Raw genomic sequence first — 25,124 nt, forward strand, 5'->3', positions numbered from 1 at the left:
ATGGCAGCTTCCTTGGCTGAAAACAATAGGAGGGTTTACTTCCAGTTTAACATCTGTGTAACGAAACTCCGCTTGAGTGCTTTTGTCATATACCACTTCCTCCCAGTCTGAATATAGATATCAGATATTCCAACCGCTGACAACTACAAAAAAGACGATACTTGCTTGATTGCTGAACATGGACTGCTTATTAGAACCAAAATACAAGTCTTATATACAGTAGAAGAGGAGGTTCCGCCCTCCTGCTCATATTACTCTAACAATACACCTGTAACCAGAAACATAAATTAACATGAGCCAATTAACTAATCCCTTAAAGCAGCCGATGTGACTCCGTAACCGTCAGGATTTCACTACAGATCAGACTCGTTGTCACTAAGCTTCACACAGTAGATTATACATTATCATAAGTATAAACGCAGGACACCTTCCCACAATAGCAGGAGCTCCAGTAGGAGTCGGTTTGTCTCCTACATTGTACAAAGGTCAATGTGATCAGCTCTCTCAATTAACATGTTGAGTTTAGAATCAAACCAAGAATAGTCTTTACATATATCCTGGGACATATTGTGGATAAATATTAAGCCCTGTACACACGATCGGATATCTGATGGAATCTAATCCGATGGATTTTTTTGGGCGGATATCCGATGAAGCCGACTTTCATCAGTCTTGACTACACACCATCGGTCAAAAATCCGACCGTGTCCAAACGCGGTTACGTAAAACACCACGACGTGCTGAGAAAAATTAAGTTCAACGCTTCCGAGCATGCGTCGACTTTATTCTGAGCATGCATGGATTTTTGACCAATGGACTTCCACACAGACGTTCGTTTTTTTCTATCGTTTTTTTTAGCCATAGGAAAATTTTAAAACATGTTCTATTTTTTTTTCACCGATGGAAAACAAACCGATGGGGCCCACACACGATCGGTTTGTCTGATGAAAACAGTCCATCGGTCCGTTTTTATCAGACAAACCGATCGTGTGTACAGGGCTTTATTGTGCCATTTTAAGTAATCCAGATATATTTTCTCAGTCACCCTGTGCCAGAATGGCACAGAGTGACTTAGACATAAGAGGTGTATGGGGAGCTGAAACAAGGGTTTCCCAACCTTTCCAAGGGATTCTGGGTTCCACGGGGTCTCCCCTCACAATCTGCAATAAGCCACAGAGCTCCTGCACTCTAACAAGCTCTGCTGGCTTGGTATAAATTCCTGGTCCTTATGGTGATCTGTCCAATCCCGAGCAAGGGGGAGTGTCTATACACGCTATTCAAACGAAAGCTGTAATGTTCTCTGCACGCTGATTAACGTGGCAGCGGCGGTATCATCTAGGTATGGGGGACATGGCTGCATATATGGGGGACATGGCTGCATATATGTGGGGGGACATGGCTGGATATATGTGGGGGGGACATGGCTGGATATATGTGGGGGGACATGGCTGGATATATGTGGGGGGACATGGCTGGATATATGTGGGGGGACATGGCTGCATATATGTGGGGGGACATGGCTGCATATATGTGGGGGGACATGGCTGGATATATGTGGGGGGACATGGCTGGATATATGGGGGGGGGACATGCTGCAATATGTGGGGGGACATGGCTGCAATATGTGGGGGGACATGGCTGCAATATGTGGGGGGACATGGCTGCAATATGTGGGGGGACATGGCTGCAATATGTGGGGGGACATGGCTGCAATATGTGGGGGGACATGGCTGCAATATGTGGGGGGACATGGCTGCAATATGTGGGGGGACATGGCTGCATATGTGGGGGGACATGGCTGCATATGTGGGGGGACATGGCTGCATATGTGGGGGGACATGGCTGCATATGTGGGGGGACATGGCTGCATTTGGGGACACATTTAAAAAAAGTATCGGTATTGGCGAGTACATGAAAAAAAGTATCAGTACTTGTACTCGGTCATAAAAAAAAAATGGTATCGGGACAACCCTATTACAAATACTGGAAAAGGTAATAATCAATGTAATCCATTAAGCACCATGAATCTATCACACAAGTCGTTATAACGTGTAATAAGATCTTGCTCACCAGTTGCTCGGGAAATTGAGAAGAAAGGGGTGCGTGACCGCCCCTCTGGAGTCTTCTGGGTCTGTACGACAGTAGAGCTGGAGGCTTCTTTCAATGAACCATCAATGTAAATCTCGGCAGAAAAGGTGGTCTTCTCTGGACTTTCTGTTGTTATCTGTGTAGTGGCATCATACAATGGCACTTGTCTTTGCTTCTTCGTGGCTGTTTTGTCTGGAATGTTCTCTTTATCTTCCATGTAGACATTACCTTCACTGTTGCTTCTACCCTCTCCTTGACTTGCGCTAGGAGGAGAATGTAGGAAGTAGGGACTGCCTGGGACAGATGCCAGGCCATGACTTGAGACATGCTCGTTCTTTGCCATTGCAGATGATGATCTAAACGTCTGTGCATCATCACCTGTCCCTGTTGCCATCATTACAGAAGATATATTCAGGTCTTCTTTTGGAGAGATGGTCACTCGGATGCAGGAAAGAGCCTTCCGGGTTGGAGAAGTTGGTTCTGTTTTTAATTCCTGTGAAGGGAATTCATGAGTTCCATCTCTTTGAATCTTTGCAGTAAAAATTGGTTCTGGATAAATATTCCATTCCTTTGTACTAACATTCAATATTTGCGGAGGTAGTTCAATCATTGGACGTCCTGCTACTAAGGCACTGAGGCTAGGACCAGCAATATCCTCCTGAAGACCTATAGGCTTACTTGGTCTTGCAACTGGTGGAACAAAACTGTCCTCATTCATTGAAGAGTTTCTGACCACCATTGATGAGGGATCTGGTTTAAATACCTCCGACTGTCCTCTGTGTTCAGAAACAACAGTTTTGCTCTGACTAGGAACTCCACCGTTATCGGTAAGATTTAAAATGGTGGGATTTTGAGGCATCATATTGTGCATTGGCGATGGACATTGGATACAATTTGATCTGCTGGTTTCAGAAGGTTGATGGTCTTTGTAAAGAAGGTCAGCAAGTTGTTTTTCTTTATATTGTGGGTCAACATGTGGCTTTTCTTTTTCGTATGGGTCAGCACATGGCTTTTCTTTGTAGTATGGGTCTGCTTGTGACTTGTCTTTGTCGTATTGGTCAGCAGGAGGCCCGTCTTTGTAGTATGGGTCAACGCGTGGCCTGCCTTTGTCATGTGGGTCAGCACCTGGCTTATCTTTGTAGTATGGGTCTGTTTGTAACTTGTCTTTGTCATATGGGTCAGCACGTGGCTTATAGCTGTAGTATGGGTCAGCATGTAGCTTGTCTTGGTAGTATGGGTCAGCACGTGACCCGTCTTGGTAGTACGGGTCAGCACGCGACCTGTCTTTGTCGTACGGGTCAGCACGCGACCTGTCTTTGTCGTACGGGTCAGCACGCGACCTGTCTTTGTCGTACGGGTCAGCACGCGACCTGTCTTTGTCGTACGGGTCAGCACGCGACCTGTCTTTGTCATATGGGTCAGCACATGACCAGTCTTTGTCGTATGGGTCAGCACGCGACCTGTCTTTGTCGTACGGGTCAGCAAGCGACCTGTCTTTGTCGTACGGGTCAGCACGCGACCTGTCTTTGTCGTACGGGTCAGCACGCGACCTGTCTTTGTCGTACGGGTCAGCACGCGACCTGTCTTTGTCGTACTGGTCAGCACGCGACCTGTCTTTGTCGTACGGGTCAGCACGCGACCTGTCTTTGTCATATGGGTCAGCACATGACTGGTCTTTGTCGTATGGGTCAGCACCTGACCTGCCCTTGTCGTATGGGTCAGCACATGACCAATCTTTGTTATATGAGTCAGAACGTGACCTGTCTTTGTCATATGGGTCAGCACATGACCGGTCTTTGTCGAATGGGTCAGCACGTGGCCTGTCTTTGTCGTATGGGTCTGCATATGACCGATCTTTGTTGTATGGGTCAGAACGTGACCTGTCTTTGTCATATGGGTCAGCACATGACCGGTCTTTGTCGTATGGGTCAGCACGTGGCCTGTCTTTGTCGTATGGGTCAGCAAGTGACTTAGCATAGTCAAAATGTCTTGTAGCAGATGACAATTCAGCAGTTTCAAGTCTGGTAGAAGTAGGGAGAGGGGAGGAACGCTTTCGTGAGGAAAATGTGATAGAAGCTATTGGTTTTGTGGCCTCTTCTCCATATTTATTGGCATATGCAGTTTTTTTGTCCAGATCAGAAGCAGATCTATCAGCTAATGGAGTGTGAAGGTCTGGTATTAAACCTTGTTGAAGTTGACTGGAGATCAACGTAGGCTCATCAGACTGTAAGGTAACAGTTGCCACGGCTTTAATATTCCCAACAGTCATAGAGCTTGGATGGACATCAGAAGATCCACACCTGGTAGATGCAGGTAGTGGAATTATGTGGTCCTCTGATGAGTCCTGAGCATCTGTGACATGGTATTGGTCAAGTTGAGGCGATGGGGTCAGCTGCAATCTAAAGTGTTCACTGCCTCTTGAAGGACCAGGCTCGAAAGTTGAGTGTTGGCGACTCTGTAAAAAAAAAAAAAAAGCAAATGTGATTACTTGTATACCTAAATAGTCTTGCTAAAATGTATGTTCAATGCATGCTACAAACCACAGCATCAATTCGCAAAAATTGGACTGATCCTAATGTCATGTATAATACTTCTCTTTATCCGGGTATATCATATAATTCCTTTCCATCTCATCCTGAAAAAACGTCCTCTTTACAGCAGCATTAGACTCCCTTATAAAGAATAATGATTAATTAGTTGCAGTGGCGTCGCTAGGGGGTGGCTATTGGGGCTATAGCCCCGAATCTGGGGCCCATAGCCCAGAGTCTCTTACCGCAGGGGTCCCTGCCTAACCAGCAAGCCAAGGCCTCTTTGCAGCCAGGCGGCGAGCAGGCGGGCTGAATGAGAGAAGCCAACGGGTGAAAGAGCAGGGATGGTATCATCTCTCTCACCCCGCCCTGCATCCCTGCTCTTCCCCCCTCACAGCCGGGCCTCTTTAATGTTGGAAGTGCGGCCGTGATGATTGAAGCACCAACACCAGTCATTGCCCGCAAAAAATTGCTTACCACCGGCGTGCACCCCCCCCCCCCCGGTCCGCAAAAAGGTTGGCGACCGCTGCTATGGGCTCTAGATCTTTTGCAGACCTAGCAACGCCCCCGATTAGTGGTCTTTGGGAGAAAGTGGATCACAGATTAATATCTAATCTTTATATCACGTTATTAGGCTTGAACTGCCCTACAAACAGGAATAGAATTCTAATGCCTAGTACACACAATCGTTTTTGCCATCTGGAAAACTGCTGTGTTTTCCTTTGGCCGGGAAAACTGGACATGTGTATGCTCCTTGGCAGTTTTCTCGACAGGAAAACTGCGGAATAAAAAATGAGAGCATGTTCTCTTTTTTCTCACCGCGAATCGCTGCGTTTTTTTCTTGCAGTTTTCCTATGGGAAACACTGGGAGGGAGCTTACACAGAGCCGGTTTTCCCGACCCAAATTCTCCTGGCAGTTTTCCTGTTGGGAAAACTGGCCGTGTGTACAGGGGAAAAGGGACCGAGCCGGTTCCCCCCTCAGTTTTCCTGGCGGTCTTTAGACCGCCGGGAAAACCGATCGTGTGTACTAGGCATTACAGAGACTGTCTAAAGCCAGCCATAGACAAACACAGTCAGTGTTGATGGGGGCATGCCTCCCACTATTGTATTCTCCCAGCAGGGGGGGGGCATCAGGAAGCCATTCCTGCGGGGAGGAATGCACATTGATTTTTGCCAGCTCCTATAGCCGCTGGCAATAAAATCGCATGACAAATTTAACATGCTGGTTGCACCCAAGTTGATCGATTTGGGTACAATCAGCCTGCCCATAGATGGTTCGAATCTCCGCCGGTCTCTGCTGCTGTGAACCGGCAGATATTCAAAACCATCTATGGCTGGCTTAACCACTTAAGCCCCGGACCAATATGCTGCCTAAAGACACAAGGGGTTTTTACAGTTCGGGACTGCGTCGCTTTAACAGACAATTGTGCGGTCGTGCGATGTGGCTCCCAAACAAAATTGGCGTCCTTTTTTCCCCACAAATAGAGCTTTCTTTTGGTGGTATTTGATCACCTCTGCGGTTTTTATTTTTTGCGCTATAAACAAAAATAAAGCGTCAATTTTGAAAAAAATTCAATATTTTTTACTTTTTGCTATATTAAATATCCCCCAAAAACATATATATAAAAAAAAAAAATTTCCTCAGTTTAGGCCGATACGTATTCTTCTACCTATTTTTGGTAAAAAAAAAATCGCAATAATCGTTTATCGGTTGGTTTGCGCAAAATTTATAGCGTTTACAAAATAGGGGGTGGTTTTATTGCATTTTTATTTTTTTTACTACTAATGGCGGCGATCAGCGACTTTTTTCGTGACTGCGACATTATGGCGGACACTTCGGACAATTTTGACACATTTTTGGGACCATTGTCATTTTCACAGCAAAAAATGCATTTAAATTGCATTCTTTATTGTGAAAATGACAGTTGCAGTTTGGGAGTTAAACACAGGGGGCGCTGTAGGAGTTAGGGTTCACCTAGTGTGTGTTTACAACTGTAGGGGGGTGTGGCTGTAGGACTGACGTCATCGATCGAGTCTCCCTAATAAAAAGGATCACTCGATCGATGCGCCGCCATAGTGAAGCACGGGGAAGCCGTGTTTACATACGGCTCTCCCCGTTCTTCAGCTCCGGGGAGCGATCGCGACGGGGCGGCTATAAACGAATAGCCGCGCCGTCGTCCCGGATCGCTCCCCGAGGCTTACCGACCGCCGCATGTAGCAGGGGGGGTCCCGATCGGACCCCCGACCCACGTCAAGCAGAGGACGTACAGGTACGTGCATGTGCCTGTCCGTGCCATTCTGCTGACGTATATTTACATGAGGCGGTCCTTAAGTGGTTAACAGAGAAATTAAATTAACAGTAGCTGGACACATAGCTCAGCAGGGCTGGACTGGGACAAAAATTTGGCCCTGGACTTCATCCAGACTGGCCGACTTTGACAGGTCTCTCCCATGGTGGCCGGACAACTCCCGAACCCCCCCCCCCCCCCCAAGCCCCCTCTCCCCCTTCACTAGCCACTAGCTGTTCTACTTTATTAGAGTAGAACAGCTGGTACTCTTATAGGCAGTACCAGTGGGGAAGCTAGACATTATTTCACCCGGGGCAAAGAATCAGTTTGGTGCCCCCCCTTATGGGACAAGATTAGGCAGAAGTGAGAAACTCCCAGGCCATAGCTGTTGAGTCAGCTGTCTGTCCCCTCCCCCATGCTCCTCTGTCGTCCCCCCTGCTCCTCCCCCTGCTTCTTTGTTCCCCCCTCGTGAGCGCTGCGGAAGGGAGAGACAGAGGAGCGGAGGGGGGCGGCGGTCCGCTGTCACTGAAGCCGGCCCACCGGGAAACTCCCTGTAGTCCCAATGGCCAGTCCATCCCTGTAGCTCAGTGTGATATGAAGCACCTGGAGTGGAGCTGTTGCTGGAATCCCAGATTTGGAAGTCATGTGGTAATGACTCAATTCTTTATACACATTGGCCCAGATTCAAAAAGCAATTGCGCCTGCGAAATTTGAAACTTACGTCGTTTGCGTAAGTGAATCCTGAATGGCGCTGGACGCCATTCACGTTCACTTTGAAGCAAATGACGTCCTTGCGAAGTCATTTACCGCAATACACGTCGGGAAAGTTTCCCGACGGAGCATGCGCACTACGCTTGGCGCGGGAACGCGCCTAATTTAAATGATTTTAAATTGCGCGCGCTTACGCCGTACATTTTGCCGGAGCGCCCACGCAATTTACGGAGCTACTGCTCCGTGAATCGAGGGTAGCACAGAAAATTTGCGGGGGCGCAGGGCAAAAACGGTGCCCTGCGCCTACAAAAAAACTGCGCAAATGTTACTGAATCTACCCCACTAAGGCAAAAGCCTCAATTCACAAAGCTTTACCACAAGGATAAGGATCTTTATTGTATCCATATATCACTTGTAGGTTCCACCATAAACATTTTGTATAATTAATTCCAAAGCCTCGTACACACGATCGGATATTCCGACAACAATTGTGTGATGGAAGGGTATTGACGGATAATTCGACCGTTTGTACGCTCCAGCGCATAACTGTTGTTGGAATTTCCGACAACAAATGTTGGATGGTCATGCTCTCAAATTGTCCGACAACAAATGTGTTCCGTCTGATTATCCGATCGTGTGTCCACAAGTCCGTCTGACTAAAATCCAAAGTACAAACACGCATGCTCCGAACCAATGCTAAGCATAAGACAACATTAGCAGAAGTTGCCCAAAGGGTGGCGCTAAAGAGCAGAAAAACCATGTGGTTTTGTAAATGTTGACTAAAAAAGTTCTGCAGTCTGTATGCAGAACAAGTTCACGGCCAACGCCCTTCAGACAAAATCTGATCGTTTGAATGAGGCTTAAGAGAGGAACATACTCGTAATATTGTACGAGTGGAAGGGACTCAGGGAGCGCTAAATGTCCGTGGGTTAGGGGCGCAAATTACTTGTCTTACCTTGGGTGCTGACAACCCACGATAGGAAAATAATTTTACCGTTAGGGGTCCCCACAACTGGGGAAAATTTATCAAGGGATCACGGCACTAGACAGGTTGAGAACCACCGATGTAGTAGAATACGTATCGGCCTAAACTATGGGCTAGATTCAGGTAGGGCGACGTAAATTTGTGCGGGCGTAGCTACGCCGCCACAATTTAGAGAGGCAAGTGCAGTATTCACAAAGCACTTGCTCCGTAAGTTGCGGCGGCGTAGCGTAAATCTGCCGGCGTAAGCGCGCCGAATTCAAATTGTCAAGAGGTGGGCGTGCTTTATGTAAATAAAACATGACCCCACGTAAATGACGCTTCTCACGAACGGCGCATGCGCCGTCCGTGAACGTATCCCAGTGCGCATGCTCCTAATCACGTCGCAAATAGTCAATGCTTTCGACGTGAACGTAATTTACACAAAGCCCTATTCGCGAACAACTTACGCAAACGACGCAAAATTCGACGCTGTCCCGACGTCCATACTTAACATTGGCTATGCCTCATATAGCAGGAGTAACGTTAGGCCGGAAAAAAGCCTTAAGCGAACGACGTAAAAAAAATCCGCCGGGCGCACGTACGTTTCTGAATCGGCGTATCCAGCTCATTTGCATATTATACTCTGAAATCGACAGAAGCGCCACCTAGCGGCCAGCGTAAATATGCACCCTAAGATACGACGGCGTAGGAGACTTACGCCGCTCGTATCTTATCCTAATTTAAGCGTATCTGGTTTCCAGAATACTCTTAAATGTACAACGGCGTAGATTCAGAGTTACGACGGCGTATCTACTGATACGCCGGCGTAACTGTCTCTGAATCTAGCCCAATATTTTTTGGAGATATTTATTATAGCAAAAAGTCAAAGAAAATATAGCTTTTTTCAAAATTGTTGCTCTTTTTTTGTTTATAGCACAAAAAATAAAAACCGCAGAGGTGACCAAATACCACCAAAAGAAAGCTCTATTTGTGGGGAAAAAAAGGACCCCAATTTTGTTTGGGAGCCACGTCACACGACCGCGCAAATGTCAGTTAAAGCGACGCAGTGCCGAATCGCAAAAGGTGCTCTGGACTTTGGCCAGCCAAATGGTCTGGGGCTGAAGTGGTTAAGTGGACAGGAAGTTGTTCCTTTTTCAGAACACATTCCGGTCTGGTGGGGCTGGTTTCGGTGGGGCTACCAACTAACAGGATTCTGACAGTCCCCCATTGGTCGAAGCCTCCTTTTATCGAATTATTCTCGTTTCTTCCTATTCACCTATATATTTATAGATAAAAAGTGTCAATTTTATCTTGTTTACTGGATCTGATGACATTTGAAGGCCAGACGTTTCTTCATAAACATGGCTTCCACCGAAGCCGCCTACGCCCGGCTCCTTTTCCGCTCCGTTTCATTCGCTGCCTATTTTCGCATCGCCAGGTATAAATATCATACCAACAAAAAGGCTTTTGATTCTGTGCTCATCGTACAAATAAGAATGTAGAGATAAAAGGGAGCACTATGAATGGACCGGCTATTAATAACAACACTTCCGGGGAGTCGAGGTCAGGGAGCGCTCAGCCTGAAATGAAGCATTGTTGTCGGAAGCGTGGTGGAGGATGCAAGGCCTTTCATGGGTGCCGGATCCAGAAATAAGAAAAAAATAAAAATAAAATGTATTCACCTTGAGGATACAAAGAAAAATGGTGAGCGTCAGGCAGAAAATATCAGGGTCACTTCAACTACAAAGAACGTTGCAATCCGTTTCCTGTCAATGAACTTCTACTACAAACAGAGCGAAAAATAAAAAGAGCTTTGTGCAATCATCGGGTTCGGAGTAAATACTGCATGGACCCGATTCGCTAAAATCTGAAGACATGGATATATTACATCATGACGAGGTTCAGATCCAAGGAAATTGGGGCATAGACGAAGATCCTAATCCGATTTCCCTTTAATTCTCCATCTTCGGGAATGGAATAAACTGTACACTGAATGGCCAAACCAAAAAAAATTGTTGATACCCAACCATCACACCTTTCTTTGGTATATGGTCAGAAATATGTGGACACCCTCCAAATGACTGAGTCTGGGTGTTTCCATTAAAGGGTACCGATAAGTCTACAGTATACAAAGACATTTTAGACAACTGTGCTTTTCCAACCTTGTAGTAACAGCCTGATGAAGACCCCTTTTCTCTGTTCCAGCATGACTGTGCCAGCTCCATAAATACATGGGTTGATGAGTTTGGTGCAGAGGAACTCAAATGGCCTGCACAAAGGCCTGACCTCAACCCGACTGAACACAGAGCCCTGACCTCAACCCGACTGAACACAGAGGCCTGACCTCAACCAGACTGAACACAGAGGCCTGACCTCAACCCGACTGAACACAGAGCCCTGACCTCAACCCGACTGAACACAGAGCCCTGACTTCAACCCTAACCTCAACCCGACTGAACACAGAGCCCTGACCTCAACCCTACTGAACACAAAGCCCTGACCTCAACCCTAACCTCAACCCTACTAAACACAAAGCCCTGACCTCAACCCTAACCTCAACCCTACTAAACACAGAGCCCTGACCTCAACCCGACTGAACACAGAGGCCTGACCTCAACCCTAACCTCAACCCGACTGAACACAGAGGCCTGACCTCAACCCTAACCTCAACCCGACTGAACACAGAGGCCTGACCTCAACCCGACTGAACACAGAGGCCTGACCTCAAACCTACAGAACACAGAGGCCTGACCTCAACCCGACTGAACACAGAGGCCTGACCTGAAACCTACAGAACACAGAGCCCTGACTTCAACCCTACAGAACACAGAGGCCTGACCTCAAAACTACAGAACACAGAGCCCTGACCTCAGCCTTACTGACTACTTTGGGGATGAATTGGAACACAGATTGTGAGCCAGGTCTTCTAATCAAACATGACTGCACAAATGGACACAAATTCCCAGAGATATCCTCCAAAATCTTGTGGAAAGTCTTCCCAGAGGAATGAAGGCAGGTATAGGAGGCCATAATAATACCCAATGGATTTGGAATGGGATATCCAATGTAACTGTTCCCATGTGCACCAATCCAGCTCCATAAAGACATGGTTTGATAAGTTTGGTGTGGAGAAACTCAAGTGGCCTTCACACAGCTGACAGTCCTGACCTAAACCCTACTGACTAGTTTCAGGATGAATTGGAACAGATTGTGAACCAGGTCTTCTCCCATCAGCACCTGACTTCACAAATGGGCACAAACACCCCCCCCCCCCCAAAAGAAAAATCTTGTGGAATCTCCCCCTAGAGACCTGGATGCCGTTATTAGGAGGGACATGTGACTACCCATGGATTTGGAATGGGATGTCCAATGTGACTGTGCCCCTGTGCACAAATTCAGCTCCATAAAGACATAGTTTTATAAGTTTGGTGTAGAAGAACTCAAGTGGCCTTCACACAGCCCTGATTTCAACCCCACAGATTACTTCCTGAATGAATTAGAACAGGGATCCTCAAACTACGGCCCTCCAGCTGTTGTAGATCTACACATCCCATGAGGCATTGTAACACACTGACATTCACAGACATGACTAGGCATGATGGGAATTGTAGTTCCTGAACAACTGGAGGGCCGTAGTTTGAAGACCCATGAATTAGAACATTGATTGTGAGCCAGGCATTCTCATCAAACATGCCTGATCTCACAAATTCCTAGAGATTCCCCCAAAAGGTGGGGGCTGTTATACTGTAGGAAGCCATACCAAAATCTAAGGGATTTGGTATGGGATGTCAAATGTGACTGTGCCCCTGTGCAGAAAGCCAGCTCCATAAGGAAATAATTTGAGGAGTTTGATGCGGAGGGACTCAAGTGGCCTTCACACAGCCCAGACCACAACCGTACTGAACACTACTAGCCCCAACAACACTTGAGTGTGAATATTTTCAAATAATTTTGGAAAAAAAAATTGTGCTTTTGTACATTTTCAGGCTTGGGAGTTTTTGTTTTTGCTGATGCAATGCTAGTTACCAGGAGGAGAGGAAAAAAACCCATATTACACGCATTTGTATGAGCATCCATTGAAGTCAATAGGGCCAAATATGTGCGACTCTTGATGTTGAGTGTCAAAGTGCTTCCAATGGCTCAGGTGTGAATAGGGGTCTTAGGAAGAACTGGAATGCCAATTACAATTCAAGTCTTCTCATCCAACATCCCATTTCATGACTGAATGGGAACAAATTCCCACAGAAACCCTCCAAAATCTCATGGTAAACGTGTTAAAGACACTGTAACGGTCGCCACCGTTTACGACCTTCCATCAACTACGACAGCTCATCTGACACACAGACAAACCAGCAGGCCTCCCATTTCCCAGAATAACGAGACTTGCTCCATGTTCTCTGGTTTCAAATCAAGACAATTTAATGGTTTCTTCTCAGCTTATATACAGTACAAGGCATTAAAGGAACAATCAACTCCCCACCCACACACTAAGGCTAATTACTAAACATTCCTTCATTAACAGCATTACAAACAAAACACCATCACACAATGCTCTCTTTCTAATCCACATCCCCAGACAGATGTTCTTTCTCCAACAAGTATATTCCACACATAAACAGTATTTAGCATATATAATTAGAGGTCCGGGAGCAGACCTGGATTAACACCTGTCCGTTACAACACCTTTACACAAGGACAATGAAATGTCTTCCAGGCCCTGACTCAATTAGCATGACTAGTCAGGGCTAATTATAGAATGAGTCACTATTGACTGGTTGGGCCAACATCTTGCAGTATCTCAAAATCCTGCAATACGAACTATCAGTGATGTCAAATCTCATGTAATACATGAATTATGATTCACTTGCCACCCCATGCCCAAAGGGCACAGGGTGGACTCAGACCCAAGAGTTATCAGTGACGCTGACACAGGAGTATCCCCCATCGTCACAAAGTCTCTGGGTGTCCCGGGTCATTCCGTTACAGACACAAAAAGGTGGGGCCAACTCCATTAATGGCCATGGTTTTGGAATGGGTTCACCTAGTTGTGATGGTCTGGGATCCATACACATTTGACCGATGTGTGTTAGATGCCATGCAGTGTATGGTCTTGTCTCATTAAGGTCATCCTTAAGATACTGAGAATGGACCCAGGTTTCCGGGGACGATGTAACTCCTGTTCACAAGTTTACATCATGAGTGGCTGACCAATGGAGGAAGATGAATGTTGTGGGACCCACAAGCAGTGGCAAAGGAGATGGCAGCGAATTGAGCAGTGACTTGAGCCTGGACTTCACATCATGGGAGGAGGGCACCGAGTGAGGTAAGTGGTCCAAAATGTGCATACTTGGTGGTCAACAGCCCTCCTCCCCACACAGTTACGTTTTAAGTACAATATATATATATATATATATATATATATATATATATATATATATATATATATATATATATATATATATATATATATATATATATATATATATATATATATATATATATATATAAAAAAATATATATTTTTATTTTATTTAAAATTCTCTTTACATTATATTAGGAGCAAACTTTCCAACACAGACAAACATGATAGGGGTTGGGGCAGTGCCAGGGCATTTCAAGCATTAAATTAGAACTCTGGCCAAGTTTTTGATGTTATTGTGTTGATAGCACAGGGAAAGGTTCTAACTCCGGCAGGTTGTTTCCAGTCTATGTTTCCTTAGTTGGAGATTTCCCCCTCACTTCCTGTCACAATGATATCACAGGAAATGGGAGGAGCCTCCCCAACATGGGGCCATAAATAGCAATCCCCCCCCCCCCCCCAGCGCAAATATAACTCTGAAGAAGGAATCACCGGAAGAATGACATTACCGGGCAGGCGCCCAGATGTGTACAACCCTGGATATCATTATCCATGAACCTTTATCCTACCCTTTCAATATGAGACACGATGTGGTCACAATTTTTAAACAATGCAACTCCCAGCAACCAATCAGAATTTACCATACAGGAGAAAGAGTTATGGACGGATTCTTGTTGGTTCCCGTGACCACTATACTTCACTAGTGAAAATGGAGAACCATAAAAGCACTGGAAAGGTCTGGAGTAGAGAGACTTTTAAACCAAACATACATGCAGGGGCACCATAAAAAAAAAAAAAAAAAAAAAAGAAGAGGACCAGAGATCACACTGCACACTCACCATGCAAAATGCTGGGATCACACGTTGCACACACATCAAACAAGGTAATCGCTGAGGAACGGCATCCCAAGACATTGCAGGAATCCACATTTATTTCACTGTTAGATATACAATAGACTTCCAGCTAGAGCTGCACAATTAATCGCGGAGAGAATCGCGATCTCGATTCTCCCCACCCGCGATCTCCCCGCGGGATGACCCGCGATTCTTCTGTTTCATGGCCGGTTCCAGGTAACCAGCGTGGAACGCAAATGGCGCCGATATCAGGACCGACGTCAGCAGCCTGCACCGCTGGATGGATGCCTGGGCTTCTCTTGCAGATCTGTACAACTGTAGTGTGTATCCATGCGCCACCCAGTGGTTGCTGGCGGTACTGCTTCTGATGTATTAATCTTTCTCACAGTTCTGTACAACTGTGTGTGTCCATGCGCTACCCAATGGTTGCTGGCGGTACTGCTTCTGATGTATAAAAAAGAGATCAGTGATATGTCTATAATGTTAAAGACCATATAACTCCTATGAAAAAAGCAGAAAAAAGTTTGATTCTGCTTTTTTCATAGGAGTTATATGGTCTTTAACATTATAGACATATCACTGGTCTATTTTTTATATATTCATATTTTCAGATAAATCACAGGTTTATTTATTTATTTGGGGGGGGGGGGGGTTCTGGCATTCAGTTTTTGAGAATCGTGATCTTTAGTCTAAGCAAAAGAATCGTGATTCCCATTTTGACCAGAATCGTGCAGCTCTACTTCCAGCTCAGTACAAGTCTATCAATGTGATCAGATTAAAAAAAGCCACAACTACACTATATTGTCAAAAGTATTGGGACGCCTGCCTTTACACACAAATTTTAACGGCATCCCAGTCTTAGTCCGTAGGGTTCAATTTTGAGTTGGCTCCGCCCTTTGCAGCTATAACAGCTTCAACTCTTCTAAACCTTGTGGACAGCCTTCCCAAAAGAGTTGAAGATGTTATAGCTGCAAAGGGGCGGAGCCAACTCAAAATTGAACCCTACGGACTAAAGTTCATGTAAAGGCAGGTGTCCCAATACTTTTGACAATATAGCGTATCTAGACTGGGATGTTATTTGTTTGCTGTCATCAGTTTAGCACAGTGCTTTTGGAGGATAGGACCTTTATATGCCAATTCATTTTTACAACTGATAAGACACCTGACAGTTTGGTATAATATACAATCATGGAACAGCAGAAATTCCTTTCTGATCCCACAAGAGCAAATCTTTATTTTAGTAATGTTAATTCTGAATATTGGCTGCAACAGTAAAGATTTCTTATACACTTGCCTACCGATTTTGCTATCACTGCCTATGTGATACGGGGCATTCCACAACTACAATATTTCTTCCTATACTGATAGTGAGTGAATTAGCAACAGGGCTGGAAGGAATATCAGAAGGAACCATCATCTGGGTTATGTGTCAACTCTCTAAGTTGTGTCACCAGGGCGGACTGTAATGTCATTTACAGGGAGGGGGGGTCACACAAGAGACATGCCTCCACGTCACACCATGGTCTTACCTGTGCTCTGCTCAGCCTTCAGCTCTCTGCTGCATTGATCAGTTAGAAACACATTAGTAAGGGTGATGCCACATGGGTGGCGAGATGGAAGAGGCCAGAAAACAGCGAAATACAGTGCCAAGAATGCTCAAGGAAGTGTGAATATCACCAAATAATGTTAGATTAATATTTTCTTACCTGGAACTGATAAGGATCAATAATCAATAAAGCCAAGCAATTTTCTAGCAACCAGCCGTGCGCCCAACTGACCCCGACGAGCCACACCCTCTAAAGCCATCGGTGGTCTTCTATCATGCTTCATTTTTGATGGACTGCACCTTTTTCACACAGCTGTCTGGTTTAGAAAACCAGACAGCTGAGGCACTGTAAGGTCAGTCTTTCCACTGACCACCAATGTAAGGGGCATTCTTCCCACTGATCACAAATGTAAGGAATATTCTTCCCACTGATCACCAATGTAAGGGACATTCTTCTCACTGATCACCAATGTAAGGGACATTCTTCTCACTGATCACCAATGTAAGGAACATTCTTCCCACTGATCACCAATGTAAGGAACATTCTTCCCACTGATCACCAATGTAAGGAACATTCTTCCCACTGATCACCAATATAAGGAACATTCTTCTCACTGATCACCAATGTAAGGGACATTCTTCTCACTGATCACCAATGTAAGGGACATTCTTCCCACTGATCACCAATGTAAGGAGCATTCTTCCCACTGATCACCAATGTAAGGAGCATTCTTCTCACTGATCACCAATGTAAGGAGCAATCTTCCCACTGATCACCAATGTAAGGAGCATTCTTCCATCTGTCCAATGTAAGGGACATTCTTCCCACTGATCACCAATATAAGGAACATTCTTCTCACTGATCACCAATGTAAGGGACATTCTTCTCACTGATCACCAATGTAAGGGACATTCTTCCCACTGATCACCAATGTAAGGAGCATTCTTCCCACTGATCACCAATGTAAGGAGCATTCTTCTCACTGATCACCAATGTAAGGAGCATTCTTCCCACTGATCACCAATGTAAGGAGCATTCTTCCCACTGATCACCAATGTAAGGGACATTCTTCCCACTGATCACCAATGTAAGGGACATTCTTCCCACTGATCACCAATATAAGGAACATTCTTCTCACTGATCACCAATGTAAGGGACATTCTTCTCACTGATCACCAATGTAAGGGACATTCTTCCCACTGATCACCAATGTAAGGAGCATTCTTCCCACTGATCACCAATGTAAGGAGCATTCTTCTCACTGATCACCAATGTAAGGAGCATTCTTCCCACTGATCACCAATGTAAGGAGCATTCTTCCCACTGATCACCAATGTAAGGGACATTCTTCCCACTGATCACCAATGTAAGGAACATTCTTCCCACTGATCACCATGTAAGGGACATTCTTCCCACTGATCACCAATGTAAGGAACATTCTTCCCACTGATCACCAATGTAAGGGACATTCTTCCCACTGATCACCAATGTAAGGAACATTCTTCCCACTGATCACCAATGTAAGGGACATTCTTCTCACTGATCACCAATGTAAGGAACATTCTTCCCACTGATCACCAATGTAAGGAGCATTCTTCTCACTGATCACCAATGTAAGGAGCATTCTTCCCACTGATCACCAATGTAAGGGACATTCTTCTCACTGATCACCAATGTAAGGGACATTCTTCCCACTGATCACCAATGTAAGGAACATTCTTCTCACTGATCACCAATGTAAGGAACATTCTTCCCACTGATCACCAATGTAAGGGACATTCTTCCCACTGATCACCAATGTAAGGAGCATTATTCCCACTGATCACCAATGTAAGGAGCATTCTTCCCACTGATCACCAATGTAAGGGACATTCTTCTCACTGATCACCAATGTAAGGAGCATTCTTCCCACTGATCACCAATGTAAGGAGCATTCTTCTCACTGATCACCAATGTAAGGAGCATTCTTCTCACTGATCACCAATGTAAGGGACATTCTTCTCACTGATCACCAATGTAAGGAGCATTCTTCCCAGTGATCACCAATGTAAGGAGCATTCTTCCCACTGATCACCAATGTAAGGGACATTCTTCCCACTGATCACCAATGTAAGGGACATTCTTCTCACTGATCACCAATGTAAGGAGCATTCTTCCCACTGATCACCAATGTAAGGAGCATTCTTCCCACTGATCACCAATGTAAGGAACATTCTTCTCACTGATCACCAATGTAAGGAACATTCTTCTCACTGATCACCAATGTAAGGAACATTCTTCCCACTGATCACCAATGTAAGGGACATTCTTCTCACTGATCACCAATGTAAGGAACATTCTTCTCACTGATCACCAATGTAAGGAACATTCTTCTCACTGATCACCAATGTAAGGGACATTCTTCCCACTGATCACCAATGTAAGGGACATTCTTCCACTGATCACCAATGTAAGGAACATTCTTCCCACTGATCACCAATGTAAGGAGCATTCTTCCCACTGATCACCAATGTAAGGGACATTCTTCTCACTGATCACCAATGTAAGGAACATTCTTCCCACTGATCACCAATGTAAGGGACATTCTTCCCACTGATCACCAATGTAAGGGACATTCTTCCACTGATCACCAATGTAAGGGACATTCTTCCCACTGATCACCAATGTAAGGAACATTCTTCCCACTGATCACCAATGTAAGGAACATTCTTCCCACTGATCACCAATGTAAGGACCATTCTTCTCACTGATCACCAATGTAAGGGACATTCTTCTCACTGATCACCAATGTAAGGAGCATTCTTCTCACTGATCACCAATGTAAGGGACATTCTTCCCACTGATCACCAATGTAAGGGACATTCTTCCCACTGATCACCAATGTAAGGAACATTCTTCCCACTGATCACCAATGTAAGGACCATTCTTCTCACTGATCACCAATGTAAGGGACATTCTTCTCACTGATCACCAATGTAAGGAGCATTCTTCTCACTGATCACCAATGTAAGGAACATTCTTCCCACTGATCACCAATGTAAGGGACATTCTTCCCACTGATCACCAATGTAAGGGACATTCTTCTCACTGATCACCAATGTAAGGGACATTCTTCTCACTGATCACCAATGTAAGGGACATTCTTCCCACTGATCACCAATGTAAGGAACATTCTTCTCACTGATCACCAATGTAAGGAGCATTCTTCCCACTGATCACCAATGTAAGGGACATTCTTCCCACTGATCACCAATGTAAGGAACATTCTTCTCACTGATCACCAATGTAAGGAACATTCTTCTCACTGATCACCAATGTAAGGAACATTCTTCCCACTGATCACCAATGTAAGGGGCATTCTTCCCACTGATCACCAATGTAAGGGGCATTCTTTCCACTGGCCACCAATGTAAGGGACATTCTTTCCACTGATCACCAATGTAAGGGACATTCTTCTCACTGATCACCAATGTAAGGAACATTCTTCTCACTGATCACCAATGTAAGGGACATTCTTCCCACTGATCACCAATGTAAGGGACATTCTTCCCACTGATCACCAATGTAAGGAACATTCTCTCACTTATCACCAATGTAAGGAACATTCTTCCCACTGACCACCAATGTAAGGGACATTCTTCTCACTGATCACCAATGTAAGGAACATTCTTCCCACTGATCACCAATGTAAGGGACATTCTTCCCACTGATCACCAATGTAAGGGGCATTCTTTCCACTGGCCACCAATGTAAGGGCATTCTTCCCACTGGCCACCAATGTAAGGGGCATTATTTCCACTGACCACCAATGTAAGGGGCATTCTTTCACTGACCACCAATGTAAGGGACATTTTTTCCACTGTCCACCAATGCAAGGGTCATTCTTTCCACTGACCACAGATGTAATGAGCATTCTTATTACTGATCACCATGCCGTCACCCGAGTTGTGGAAATAGAAACTATGTCAGGAGTTGCCTAAGACCTGAAAGTTATTTCAAGAGGTCCTCCGTGTTAAAAAGGTTGAGAAAGGCTGACTTAACCTGTAAGAGCCACTCCTTTCCATAACCGGCCTGTTAGAACTCACCGCCTCTCATCATAAGTGGCCAGAAAAGTCATGCCTTCCATTTTAGAGGTGATCTGTTATCCCCTCCTTAACCAGTGACCAAGCACGCTCCATGACCTCCTGTCTCATACGTGGTCTGCAGAACCGTGCCCACCCTCCCATCAAAGCAATACTTTCCCTTTACCAGAGTTCCTCCTCTGTCTTAGCTAAAGCCCAACTCTTCCCTGCCAACAATGACCTATCATGGCCCCATAGTGTGACCCCCTCACCTTCTCTGCTCCCTTTGCATGATCCAGCAGCTCTCTCTTGATCTCCTCAATTCGCCTGCGGTCCTCTTCACTGAGATCACCATCTGTTGGAGTGGGCTGACCAGCCAATTTCAACTTCACAGAGCCTGGGGACACAATGGAGAGGATTGAGTTCAGTTCTGAAGAGTGGTCTCTTCCATTATCAAAACAGAGACTGCAGTTAACAAAATGGGAACTTGTATTTGAGCCATAGCCTCGCTGAGAGGCTGAGACGGCAATTAGTCCAGGCACCCTGGTGGATCCAAAACTCCGTTGTCGGAATGACGCGGTGCCTGGACTGATTTCTGTGACATCAGCAGAGTGCGGACTTCTGTCTGCTCTCTAGGTCACAGGGGGGCAAAACGAATTGCACTTCCATGATCCATAGGAGAAGCTTTGGCTGGACTTCTCCTTTACGTAGACGGAGTGGTAGGAATCCTAAATGTGGCCTTTATTTCCCCAAAGGACCTAAACACTGAAAAAAATCGAGAGGTAATTGCTTTTGGGCCAAAATATTTGATGGGGCGATTCCTGCGTCTTGTCCAAGTACCCCTTGTGCTATCAGGCATAAGCTACTTGTGTACTCTATACCATAGAGCCAGTAGTAGCCTTAGTGATGGTCCCTGATGTCACAAAAGGTGTATTTCCAGCTGCAGAATAGTTTCAGGCTGTGAAACTGTTTTGTAGCATGAAATATATGTTTGGTGATGTCAGAACCACTTGAGGCCACTACTGGCTCTATGGCCCTGGTGCCTACCTGCGGCCTAAGGGCCGCATGCAGCTATTTGGTATACAATGTGCAGCCTTCGAACTTCAGCAGTCTGTAGAGGGAACACTGATTAAGGTAATAGCATTGATCTCTACTAGCCTCAAGTAAGATGTTCCCAGTTTTGTATTTTTTCTGCACCATCCCAGCCAACAATGTATCCAATGTCCACACTCTCTGACCCTCATTTCCTCTATTAGCTCTGCAGTTTTTGACAGTCCTCTCAAGTATTGCATATATGAAAATTATGTGTGGCCCTTTGGTGAGGTCAGGGACAACCGCCTGCTCTATGGTATAGGCTACACTATGTTTGCATGTTATGGTGATATACCATATTTTTCACCTCCATACAACGCACTTTTTTCCCCCAAAAAAAGGAGGGGAAATGCCTATGCGTCTTATGGAGCGAATACTGACCACCTGCCGGCCTTGTTACGATATTGGGCACCTCCGCTCTCCTTTGCCCGCAATGTCTTCTGGGTCCTGTAGGCTGGCTGGGGGGTTCATGTCACTGGCGCACGCGCAGTGACGATTTTCATCCCTGCTCGATCCGGTGACGTCAGACGCCGATCGAGCGGGGGAATACAAGAGGCCGGCATCTCCAGCGTATCATCTGCTGGAGTGACCATGCGATAGGGCAACAGGTAATCTGTCAGTCATTCTCAGGTCTTTCTTTATCAGACTGCATGGTGAATTTGGTAATAAAATAAATTTGGTGATAGGAAAAACTATAGAAAGAGAAAAAGGACATGAGCAGTACACTCTTTGCTGATCAGGTCTGAGTAAGGTAGAATGCCGAGGCCTAATAGCTGCACACTAAGTACCAAAGGGCTGCATGGGGCTGTTGCACCACAGGTTAGGGGCACCAGATCCATAGCGGGTTACTCAATCCATTTTTTAGTGGCTGATCGCAGCCACCTTTTAGACCTGCGAGCACAGGTGGTACTTAGACCACTCCCCCTGATGAAGGCTGCTGTGACAAAACATGTTGGGTTGGGCCAGCAGAAGTGATGTCATCCCGCATGCCGACACCCAGAAGTGGCTTACCAAAAGAGACAGTGGCTGATGGAATGGTATTGATGCTCGCTTTTTTACATTCATGACAATGTAGGTGTGCATTCTGGTATGTTTTTAGTAAATTTGGGAATTGGCTTTCTAACACTATGAGAGTTTCTTCATTCTATACGATCAATTTTTCCTGGATCTCTGAAGCACGATCGTGTCACCTATTCAAAGGTCTTTTGGGGGGCTTAACAGCTGCATGTTCAGAGCGCTGTATGACCATATCCTCCTCCATGATCACATGTTTTTCAGTAAGGTACCTTGCGTGTCCCCAGAGATCCTCCCTACTTACATTAGGGTCCCCAGAGAGCCTCCCTACTTACATCAGGGTCCCCACAGAGCCTCCCTACTTACATCAGGGTCCCCACAGAGCCTCCCTACTTACATCAGGGTCCCCACAGAGCCCTCCCTACTTACAATCAGGGTCCCCACAGAGCCTCCCTACTTACATCAGGGTCCCCAGAGAGCCTCCCCACTTACATCAGGGTCCCCAGAGAGCCTCCCCCACTTACATCAGGTCCCCAGAGAGCCTCCCCACTTACATCAGGGTCCCCAGAGAGCCTCCCCACTTACATCAGGGTCCCAGAGAGCCTCCCTACTTACATCAGGGTCCCCAGAGAGCCTCCCTACTTACATCAGGGTCCCCCAGAGAGCCTCCCTACTTACATCAGGGTCCCCAGAGAGCCTCCCTACTTACATCAGGGTCCCCAGAGAGCCCTCCCTACTTACAACAGGGTACCCAGAGAGCCTCCCTACTTACAACAGGGTACCCAGAGAGCCTCCCTACTTACATTAGGGTCCCCAGAGAGCCTCCCTACTTACATCAGGGTCCCCAGAGAGCCTCCCTACTTACATCAGGGTCCCAAGAGAGAGGGCGGGCAATGAGAAATGATGTAATTTCTCTGCTGCCCGCAGCTGCAGAGTGAGGGCAAAACAACGGGTGATGCAGGACGGGCGTAATCTCATCTCTCTGTTCTCTCGTCCACCCGCCGCAGCCGGCTCTCCAGTGCTGCCTGCCTCCTTTCCCATGCTATCTGCTGGTTGGCTCTCTCGTTCTGCCCGCCGGCTCTCCGGCCCTGTCATGAGGCCCAGCCGCGGACCGGTGGTTGGGGACCCCAGCAGAGACTTGGGCTATAGCCCCAGAAGCCACCCCCTAGCGACGCACTGTTTGCAGGGATACTTGGGGAATATGGACTTTCTTCTTTGATTGCATTCTCACTCCACCCTCCCCCCCCCTGTATAATACTTAATGTGTTCATTTGTCTTTATATATATATTATTTCTAAGCGCTGCACTTATGCATATAATGGTACTTATACCAGACAAAGGTCATGATGGTGGCACAAGGCCTGACAATGTTCAGCAAAGACTGCACTACAGCTCATAATATGGTCTGTACTTACCACGGCTTCTCTGGTTCTCATCCTCTGCTGTCTGTCTGACCTGAGATGTGGATGACAAAGTATTACTCTTACAGCAGACTCTTGACCCGGGCAGCTAGAGAGTCTCCACTGCTGGCATCACTCTCTTCTCCTGTGCTCCTTGGTTTAACCACTCTTCAGTAGACTCTTCACCTGGCCAGCTAAAGAGTCTCCACTGCTTGCGTCACTCTCTTCTCCTGTGCTCCTCACTTTACCATTCTTCAGTAGACTCCTGACCTGGGCAGCCAAAGTGTCTCCACTGCTTGCATCACTCTCTTCTCCTGTGCTCCTCACTTTACCACTCTTCAGTAGACTCCTGACCTGGGCAGCCAAAGTGTCTCCACTGCTTGCGTTGCTCTCTTCTCCAGTGCTCCTCAGGTTACTAGACCCCGTCACATCTAACACCTGCTTCAAACCCCGACGGCTCTTGTAACGCTACTTTAAAAGCTGTTCGCTGCGTAGTCCTTCCCGCAAATTAACCGTTCTCCTTGCGCGGCTATCCTGGAGGTGGCCACTAGCTGGCGCCATTCTGATTGCCGTTTGCTTCACTAGAGCCTTCTGGTTCCGAACGGCCATGTTGGTGGAGACTAACGGTGCAGGCAGGTGCAGCCCATCTTTAGAAATGTCCTTCAAGTAAAAGCCAGCAATGGGATCCTTCCAGTTTCAAGTCAGCCTTGGCAGAAGATCTATTATATAGAAAGTTGTCACTTGTCACGCTGCTGTTTAAATGAAGTGCCCCAATGACAGGTTATTTAACTGCAGATCCAGCGGACCTTGCAGACCTGCTGTTTGAAGCACCAGACTTTAAAGAGTCTCGGAAACTCTGGCTCATTGCTGGAGAGGTGATGGATGGATCCCTCAATGAAGACTTTGTGTTGAAATCAGAGGTGGTCCTGTCAAGATTGACATCATCTGCTTCTTCCAGAAGTTTTCGGATCTCTTTGAGAGGTTTTAGACCCAACGAAGGAGTCGTTGGTGGAGTCCATGTGATGTGGCTTTTTCCAAGAACTTGACAAAGAACCAAGGTTGAGGTGTTCAAATTAGCCTGACCGACCTCAGGGCCAGCAGACTCAAACTGTTCGATTATCTGTTCAACGCGCGTTGAGTCTCGGCCACCTCTAGAATGTCATGTAAAACTTGACGGGGTGGCGCCAAGCTCATTCAAATCCCTCAGCATCAGGTGAC

The 25,124-nt window shown here is 46.1% G+C and overlaps 1 protein-coding gene across 1 annotated transcript in view; it reads right to left on the bottom strand.

The window, feature by feature from the left end:
- The window catches only part of ALMS1 (ALMS1 centrosome and basal body associated protein), a 62,410-nt gene that overhangs the window by 31,690 nt on the left and 5,596 nt on the right, over positions 1–25,124 (bottom strand). The window contains exons 5-7 of the mRNA XM_040358552.1: positions 24,722–25,057; positions 20,673–20,865; positions 2,071–4,543 (exon numbers count right to left, since the gene is read on the bottom strand). Coding sequence (XP_040214486.1) covers positions 2,071–4,543; positions 20,673–20,865; positions 24,722–25,057 — 3,002 coding nt within the window. The remainder of the gene's footprint in view (positions 1–2,070; positions 4,544–20,672; positions 20,866–24,721; positions 25,058–25,124) is intronic.

The sequence above is a fragment of the Rana temporaria genome, chromosome 1 (assembly GCF_905171775.1).
Source record: "Rana temporaria chromosome 1, aRanTem1.1, whole genome shotgun sequence".
Taxonomy (NCBI): domain Eukaryota; kingdom Metazoa; phylum Chordata; class Amphibia; order Anura; family Ranidae; genus Rana; species Rana temporaria.